The following is a 9,715-nucleotide window of genomic DNA, read 5'->3' as shown; positions in this document are numbered from 1 at the left end:
CCCACTAAAGAAAGGACTCCTGTGGTGCTGGTTACCAGTTAAAGCATTACCCGGAGAAGGAATGAGGTGAGCAGGCATCAGAGACCAGGGCACAGGTATCAATCTCTGATCTACAGGCTCTTGCAGGACACTCATTCACAGCCATCAAGGGAACGTTACTTGGAGTCTAACATTGTTCACCCACGTTACCACCATTATTGTTGTAACTTGTGTATTGCACTTCCACACCTCTCATGAGACGCTGCATCTGTTGCCAGCTTGACAAATCAGTAGCTTCTCACAATTGGTGTGCATGGTTGGTTCAGTACTTGTTTGAAGTGTAGCCTAAGAGCTGCACATTGTGTCGTACATGAAGTTTATTGCCTCCATTGGCCGCACTTAGGTTTCAGGTAAAGCAGAGCAATTTGCATACACTTACTACACTTATTTACTACGTCATACCACTTAATACATGTTCCTTCAGCCAGACCAATGTATTATGGGAATTTCGAGGAGGACAGCATTTCATTCTCTGAAAACTCTTCCAACTTTGACGCTCTGAGAGCTAATGCTCTCAACAACTTTTGTGCTTGATGTAAAGTGTCTTTGGGCACCGACTAAACCATCGTAGATACATCAATAACTTTCCTGTACACAAAAGGAAAACCCTTATAGCTTTATGGACTCTTTTGAAAGGTGAGGGGTGGCAGTCTAGCATGCCCTCGGATACTTCGGGGAGCTTGTAAACTCTGAGACCTTATGAGAGACTAATCAAAGTAAAGATGCTTCCAACATATCTGCCTTTCCCAAGGTAGGCAGAAGGCAAATGAAGTCATTGGGGGCATATATTAGTACACACAAAGCAATCTCTTGCTCAGGACTGCATGTCTGGCTTTACAGAGTCATAGGTGCGGCCCAGTGTAACCAAAACAGCGGCTTATCTACCCAGAGGCTTGTATGAATGGTCCCTTCTATTTATTCGCATTCGCAGTGACACTGGTGTAAGTTGTAGGAGGTCTCTAAAGTATAACAGATAATTGCCAAATGTCCTAGATCACTATACAAGAAACGAAAGTGACCGGATGACTTCATCCAAGTACTGTCCATTCTTATCCACCAACCAGAATGCCCAGACATGTCCAAAATTGGGATCTGGTCTTCGAGGCAGATGTGTTGATGTCCAAAAGCTACCTTATTTCCCTCTAACTAAGAAATTCCTTCTCGCTACTGTCCTTTGAAGGGACCTCATGTGCAGACACATGATTGGCAGGTCTAACTCACCAATCAAGTGGTGGAGTCTCCAGCCATGTGATGAGGATTAAAAGGCACCGCAAATGGCCAATTAAGTGCCAATGAGTTGGCCTCATCTTAAGTGATTTTCAGATCAGTTAATTTGTAGTCTGGCTTTAGCCAAGATCTTCTGAATGTAAATAATGCATATATACTTATATGGATTTCAGGCAGTCGTCTTCACTTATTGGTCTGTTGTCCCAGTCAATATTTTTCTTCTGCTCATTATAGTAGACAGCCTGGGCAATGGGTCTGCCAACTTCATTGACTAGCCACCATAATCGTGAACGACCACATTCATCCCTTGCGCAATGTGCATATCCGCAAAACAAAGTAGTCCCCTTCAACATCAAGGACTGCTGTGGAAAGGAATGCTTTTTAATTTTTAGCCAATGCCCGTTTTATTTTTTACTGACAAGGGCACAGCAGCTCCCTCGCACTGCAACTGAGGTAAAAGCACCTCTTCATAAGCATGCACATAATTATTTAGAAATTTTAAAAAATCTGAATATAGCCACTGATGCATGCTACAGACACAAGCATGAATGACGATCGTTTTACTTGAAGAAAAATCAAAGATTACTGCCTGTGCTTGAGCATGTGTGCACACATGGGACAATTTTCGTAACACTTTTTGCAAATCAAATTTTACAATACCCATTACAAAGAAAAACGAGCATCGTCTAAGCCAATACTAGCTTTGCAAAGCCTGTTTTTTTCTTGCGGCCTGATTGGATCAGGTCTCAATGTTTAGCACCCTACCATAGCCTGTCCATCAGCTGCTAGTGTGCCACTCCTACTCGTGCAACATGTCATCGCCATCAGGTGTGACATTGTGTTACTTTTGTAGATTGTTTGCTGTGATGTTGCTTCTATGGCGGTGTGCTGTAACTTTGTTAAAACAATTAATGCAGCATTTACCCAACTCTCAGGTTGTTTGTGTTGGGAACACAGAAGTATCCATCCACACACCGATGATCTGAGGTTGCAGTTCAGGCACCCATCTTTTTTTCAGGGGTGACAGAGATCAATGTATGGTAAACGCAAACCTGGTAGGTTGGAACAAGATGGCCGCTTAAGGTGTGTTTCACCCAATAACTGATAACAGATCTTTCATGCGCTAAGTGACCAAATCCCCATCTCAACAGGACACCCCTTTCGATTGCTGTTCTTCAAACCCCTACCACCAATTCTTTCTCCCACATCCCCAGCAGAAAGACACACACAAAGATCAAGTTTTACAAGCATGACAAATTTTACAAAGTGTTTTTTTTTTCAACTAGGTTTTCAGACCCAAATTACAGTATGAAACAACATCTTCCTGTATTTTTATACCAAACCCCGTCCCACCAGCTCTCTTAAGGCCCCTCCCAAGCTCTCACCAAATCCCTGCTTTAAGTGACCCTTCCCATGCACTTCTCGAATAGCCATCCACGTTCTGAAGGTAAAATATTAAGCAGCTTTCAAGACTTATGAGGGTGAGTTTGACCGGACAAAGAGATGAGGCATGGCTTTCCTTGGTTCAGCGGTAGAACCTTGCACCAACATCAGAGGGACAAATTCAAGCCTTTGGCAGAGTATTAACACAAATAACAACACTTGAACTGATAAGCAGTCACCTTTGCTCCAAGCTGGTAATAGTTTTGCAAAGTACTCGTTTGTTGAACAGGTATTTCTATGGAACATATAGAAACTAGACCCTCAACAACTGTGCAAGGAGCACTGCAACTTTATCAGCGCTGACCCACAGGCATCGAAGAACTTTAGAAAAACTCCTGTCAACACCCCAGGATACTGTTGTGTTAGATTTTCAAGGTTATTTATTTTTAAATCTATATCATACTCAGCCACAAAAAAAAACGTGATTTTTCTGTATCTGGCCAGGATTCCAGGAAGGGGAGTATGAGAATGTATCTACAGCACTGTACAATGCACCTCTTAACCAAGACATGAAAATTCCTCCTCAGCGCCAGAGATATGATCTTGATGGGGAAAAAAAGAAACAAAAAAAGCACCATCTCCACTGGCGTTGAAAAAATGGAGCGATAAAAAAAAAAAAAACATGTACTCCAGCTCGGACACCCTTGCCCCCATCCCAAATAAATACTCTAACTTCATAACATAATCCAGGCACTGCATCCCCTTCTTCATCATCACAAAATCAACAGAAGGTTTTAGACAGAAGGCAGGAGAGGACAGGCTTTTACGGTGGTTAGGAGGTTTATCGAATGGCAGTAGGACAGGGACATAACTGCCTGTCCCTCATGTAGTGGGATTTGCCCAAACCAGATTGCCCCTTTCATTGGTACCGTTCTGTTGAGAAATTACCCAAACACGTCTCAGCCCACAGTCAGATAAGGGGGAAATGACTTTGGGAACCGACAATGATCTGCCCAGAGCTCCTTCATAGGTGAGGCAACAACACCTTGGTGGTTTAGCTGGACAGTCTTGCCCTTTAATTTAATCCAACACAACATATTTGACCTTAAAAGGAAGCTCTCACCCCCACATTTCTAGAAGAATGTGCCCAATGTCTACACAAAACGAAGACATCCCTTTGCTCCTGGGCAGATCATCATGCATTGGGACAGTGAATACTGAGGTCCTCCCACCCCCACCCTTGCAGAAAGATGGTCTGCCCCTTTCTGGTCCCTCTATTTTCCAGACGGTGGTTGGTACGGCTCCAGAAGGAGGCTGGAGAACGTGTTCACCTTTTCTGCACCCCGAACCTCGTGGGGAAGAAGGGGCAGCTTCACGATGTGAAAGTCTTCGTAGAGATCCTCCATCTATGGGGGAGAAATCAGAGAGGACAAGATGTGAGTGGCAGCAAAGACAGCATCTTCCCAACACCCCCTCCAATCACAACAATCTCTCAATTTTGTCAACTAGATGTCATCACCAGAAGGTAAGCACCGTTTGGGTAATACTTTTTTTCTGTTCACAGCCACCAGCATACCACCAATCCTCGCATGTCTTTCCCCTCCCGCACATCTACTATGAGAATGTCTGGGCAGGTGTTTCCGTAGAGCACACACCACCAGATTCATAAAGTTTAAACTTTAGAGATAAGGTAGTCCCCGTTCTCTTGAGTGGCTTGGAGATCACAGATCTATTTTTAAGTGGATTTTGGCAGGGAGATACAGCTGGAGCAGTTCTTTCAAGGCAGAGGAGATAAGCACCAACTTTCATTGGTTGGTGAGTGTAGTTGAACTGCTGTGTGAAAAAGTGCTTTGGTTGGTGTTAATGAGGAATCTGGGAAACCAGTCAGTAATCCATTGACTGCCTTTTTGTGATATGAGATTCCGAACAGTGTACCAGAAGTTCGCAAGAGAGAGAAAAGGCTTGATTTTATGGCATGACACGGAGGCCATATTATGCAAATCTCCTTTATTACCACTCCTCAGTAGCAACAATGAAGAATATAGAGCTTCAATGAACATTCTGAGTAAGAATAAAGTTCCTTAGAAACCATCTCTCATCCTTCTTTGTTGCTGCTGCTCAGAAAGATAAGTAACTCTTCCTTATCCTATGACTTGCTTAATATTTTTCCCCCCTTTTTTTTAAATTATATATATTTACCTTATAATGGGTACTACTACATTGGAAATATCTCCCTATTAACTCTGCTGCATGTTCTACTAATTCTTATATGTTTTGAATTTATGCTTTTGATATAAGCTTGAATATCTATGTCTATTACGCTTTATCTCTCCTGGTAATCTCTCTTTCTTCACCCTTCACTATGCCCCCTTCCGGTTCTATTTCGGACCGGTTTCAACCTTTGTTGCCGCTTTTTAACCCCTGTTATCGTTTAAATACATGCGCGCGCCGCACTCCGCACGAAGATCGGAGTTAGGCAAGCTCACCTCCGTGATTCCCCCAACTCTCCTTCCACTCGCAGGCACTTCTCCGTCTCCGCTCGCAGGCATCTTGAACGAAATCGCAACCGTCCTACATTTTTCACTGATCTTCCGGCCCCCTCGCTAACGTTACTCGAGAGGGGCCGGATTAGAGAAGTTGCCCTTAGCAACGGCAGACGCACGCGTGAAGCGTGCGTGACGGCCATTTTAGGACATTGGGCAATTCCTATTCTTTTCTATTAGACACCCATTTTAAAACGTTGGATTAGCTTACTGTCTCGATTAAATGACAGTTTGTCCCCACACAGAACGTGCCTTTCCAAGAATCAACAGCGTTTTTTACTACAACAGATCCTATTACCGATCTACCTGATATTTAACTTTCATTCCACCACAATCGATACTACTCTCAGGGTAAGCATGTCGGAGCCCATCTCTAATATCGAGGGTCAATTAGAAAAGCTGGTCAATAAGGCCTTTGAAAAGGTCCTCGACTCAATTGACGATAATATTAATAAAAGGCTTGAGGCCTTACATTCCCCCCTTCCCTCTACGAGTGGTACTCAGTCAGGAGCAACTAAGGCTCCCAAAAAAAGGGCAATAGGAGGTTTAGATCGTAAAGACTCAAAAAAACATACGGCCACCTCCGCCCCTTCACGCCCTTGTGGTGGTGATAAGAATGGTGCCTTGGGCACCCCATGTGGGCAAAATTAAGGCCCAGAGCCCCCTATTAATATGGATACCGAGGATGTTTCAGATCCTGAAATAGACCATGTATTTCTGTCCATCCAGTCGAGATGGGGTCCGTTCAAAACAGATCTATTTGCAGACCGTATAAACACCCATCTGAAACAATTCTTCAGTTGGAGGCCGGATCCTCAAGCCACGAAAGTAGATGCCTTCCTACAAGACTGGACAAACCTAGCACCTTATGCTTTTCCCCCTTTTTCAATGCTCCCTCGTCTTCTTCTTCACGCTCGAAGTTAAAAACAGAGCATGGTCGTGATAGCCCCTCTCTGGAGATCCCAAGCATGGTTTCCTATCATCCTGGAAATGAGCATAGATTTTCTAATTTTAATTCCTTCCTTCACGGAAATCCTTCTAGATCCAGAAGGTCACACACATCCCCTTGTAGAGCGGGGCCTTCTAATTCTGACGGCATGGAAGATTTCAGGAGACAGTGGAATGTCCCTGGACTTTCGTCAAATGCTTTCAGACTCATTTCAGAGTCTTGGGCATCCGGAACAAGGAAAGCTTATAGACTGGCATGGAACAAATGGGTTCGCTGGTGCTTTCAACGATGTTACAATCCCGTTTCAACTGATCTAGTCAATGTTATCAACTATCTTTCGGATCTTTTTACTTCGGGTCTTTCTTACAGAACTGTTAACGTTTATAGGTCCGCAATTTCAGCCGGTCATTCTTTAATTAACGGAACATCAGTTGGACAAAATCTTCTTACTAAAAAGATAATGAGAAGCATGAGAGTTATAAACCCTCCTGGCCCTAAATTTACCACGCTGTGGGACGTCACTCTTGTTCTGAGGACTTTAGCGTCATTGGGAGATAACTCTTCTCTATCTCTTAAACGCATCTCTTTTAAAATTACTGTCTTATTGTGTCTGGTGTCTTTTCGTAGAACTTCTGACGTTAAGCCTTTAGACATTTCAAGTAGGGCTTTTCAACCAGAAGGAGTTTGTTTCTTCCTTAAGAAAAGAACAAAGACCATGTCTTCTTCAATTTTCTATCCCATTTTCCCTGCGAATGATAGACTCTGTGTGGTCAAATGTTTAAAGGAGTATGAAAAAAGAACTAAACATCTTAGAATGAATGAATCACAACTACTGATTTCTTATAGATCTCCTCATAAGGGAGTCTCTTCCCCAACTTTAGCCAGGTGGGTTAAGAATGTCATGCATAAAAGTGGCGTTGATATTTCTATTTTTCATGCTCATTCTTTAAGAGGTGCTTCAGCCTCTAAAGCTTTCTGCTTAGGAGGAGGTTTACAAGGCATCCTTAGGGCTGCAGATTGGTCAAATGATATTATGTTTAGAGCATGTTATTTCAAACCAATACCTAATGTGATTGATAATGTTCTTAATGCACTTTAAACTTGCATAATATGGCCTCCGTGTCATGCCATAAAATTTAGATTTTTCACAGCCTGCTGGGCAGAAAATCTGGATTTTATTAAGGACACGGAGGCTAATATTATCCCACCTCTTTCTTCATACCCTCCCATTTGTATGAATTTACGATGTTTACCTTTTTTCTTTCAGAATAACCTGATTCTGGACTTTAACTATGGAATTTTGGATCTTAAAGTTTTGGATCCTCAAGTTTATCTCACGTTGATCTTTCTTCGCAGTTTTTGAACAAAGAAGGATGAGAGATGGTTTCTAAGGCACTTCATTCTTACTCAGAATGTTCATTGAAGCTCTATATTCTTCATTGTTGCTACTGAGCTGTGGTAATAAAGGAGATTTGCATAATATTAGCCTCCGTGTCCTTAATAAAATCCAGATTTTCTGCCCAGCAGGCTGTGAAAAATCTAAATTTTACACAATAGTGTAACCCAAAACATCACTGTTTGCAAAGTGATGGCATAATGTAGGTAAAAATAAGCATGTTTTGAAAGGGCACGAAACGGAGTGGGGGGAAATAAATAGGTTGGATTATGCAATAGCATACAGGGGTTTCGGCTGGGGCTCTCAGTTCTTCCATTGATATTAAGGTCAAGAATAAGTCTTGACATAAGCAGTCCAACATGGTCAAACTGGCACATCAAAATAATATCACAGCATTAAAACTATGAAAATACAGAAACTCAGAAAGAAGAAAGCTGAAGTTAAAACACACAATAACCTAGCTCCCAGTCAAGCTGGACTGGGTCTCCTCAAGGTTGAAGGTGCCAGTGTGACTGCGGTTAAGGGTTATTGCTGCCTGGTTTTGGAAGCTGTTACACAGTGTAAGATAGCCCCAACTTGGTGATAGTCATGAACTTTACCAGTGTGTGATATCTATGCCTTTCACTGCATCAGCTTTGGGTGCACAAAACAGCATCATCCTATGTGGTCCTTTGGAACCCAGTAGCCCCAGCGCTGTAACTTTCAACTTGGAGGCTTAGTGGTGGAGTAAGGCTCTTTCTGCACCATCATAGTCATTAAAACTGAGCCTCTCAGCAGTGCACCAATATGATCTGAGCATCACTTTTCCCATAGAACAAGTAAAACTACTGAGCATCCTTAGAAGAATGGGCAAGGTCATTCACAATAGCTTCTTTCACTTCCTGCCTTGAGATTAGTGCAACTTGCGGGACAATACTGGGTGCTCGGGGTACAGGAAAAGGGTTTGTGCACAGAAAGGTCATCAATGAAGGAAGGCCTAGGCAATTTTCTGTGTTCTTCCCCCATTGGCTTCCTACGTATGCTATTGCACTGATATGTCCTGTCTGTGAATGTACCAGGCTCTTTGGCTTGATTGTGCGTCCTCACTCCCCAACTGATAACTGCCAAGCAGTTTCAGTCACCTTGTCTGTAAATACACACACTTCTTGTGCTTTACAGATGTGAGTTTCTCAGCAATAGGGAAAGGGCCAGATCAGTACTACAAGAGATATACAATAATTTCCCCTGTAACCGTGCTTGTAGTACTGTATATTCACATGCTCTTCATAATAAAGATAGATAGATATACACACATGTATACTCCTGCAATCTAGTGTTGTGTCAGGACATGTGCAACTTGGTTTCTTCTACGTTCTTTTCACATTATAAGCCCTGCTGTGCCTCCACCCTTGGTCAACAATGCACCAGGACCAAGACTCCACATTGTTTTCCTCTCAGCAGCTGAGTAGGGTGATTGAAGTGCAGTGACAAAGACAGTGTGAACTGTGCTTTGCAGAACCTGATGAAGTTGAAAGGAGAAACATATATGATCCTAGATGGCTTCTGAGGTGGAGGGTGGGCTCTTTCGAGTCTACAGCACTACATTTTACACAGTAATATTTTCCATTTGTAGCAAGTGTGGCTGTTGAGACACATGCTCTGCACATATTATAAAGTAGTTTCTCCCCAAGGCAGTAGCTAGTGAGCAGATGATGCAGATGTTTGGAACAACGTTCTCAATGTAGTATGCCTAACTAAAGCCTACTTGTAGACTTAAATGTCCACACAGTAGTTTTTGGGGTTGACCAAGTGGCAGCTTTATAGAGGTCTGCTAAAGGGAGGATTCCCAAAAAGGCCATAGTGGTGCTTTTCTTATGTGTGGCATGAGCTTTTGTGGGCACAGGCAGTGTGCCCTTGGCTTTGGCATACCAGGTGTGATTATCATTGGCAAGCCACTCGCCAATACAAGCTTTTGACATGGGGTGTCCAATGTGAGGCCTTCCAAGGCCCAAAAAAGTTTTTTGCAGATAGACATTGTTTTGTCAATATCATACAAGTGGCCTCTTGCAATCTAATGTGTAATGCCCTCTAAGCTACAGAGTCTGGGTGCAGGAAGAAGGTGAGCAGTTCAATAGTTTTATTGACATTAATGTAGAGACCGCCTTAAGTAGGAATTTGGGGTTAGTTATAAGGACTAGC

The 9,715-nt window shown here is 42.8% G+C and overlaps 1 protein-coding gene across 1 annotated transcript in view; it reads right to left on the bottom strand.

The window, feature by feature from the left end:
* Positions 1 to 2,505: 2,505 nt before the first annotated feature.
* LOC147663708 (ATPase GET3) overlaps positions 2,506 to 9,715 on the bottom strand; it is a 32,721-nt gene continuing 25,511 nt past the window's right edge. The window contains exon 5 of the mRNA XM_086950247.1: positions 2,506 to 4,055. Coding sequence (XP_086806373.1) covers positions 3,924 to 4,055 — 132 coding nt within the window. The 3' untranslated portion in view covers positions 2,506 to 3,923. The remainder of the gene's footprint in view (positions 4,056 to 9,715) is intronic.

This window comes from Lissotriton vulgaris, unplaced genomic scaffold (genome assembly GCF_964263255.1).
Source record: "Lissotriton vulgaris unplaced genomic scaffold, aLisVul1.2 SCAFFOLD_638, whole genome shotgun sequence".
In the NCBI taxonomy this organism is placed as follows: domain Eukaryota; kingdom Metazoa; phylum Chordata; class Amphibia; order Caudata; family Salamandridae; genus Lissotriton; species Lissotriton vulgaris.
This window is presented reverse-complemented; position numbering and strand designations above follow the sequence as displayed.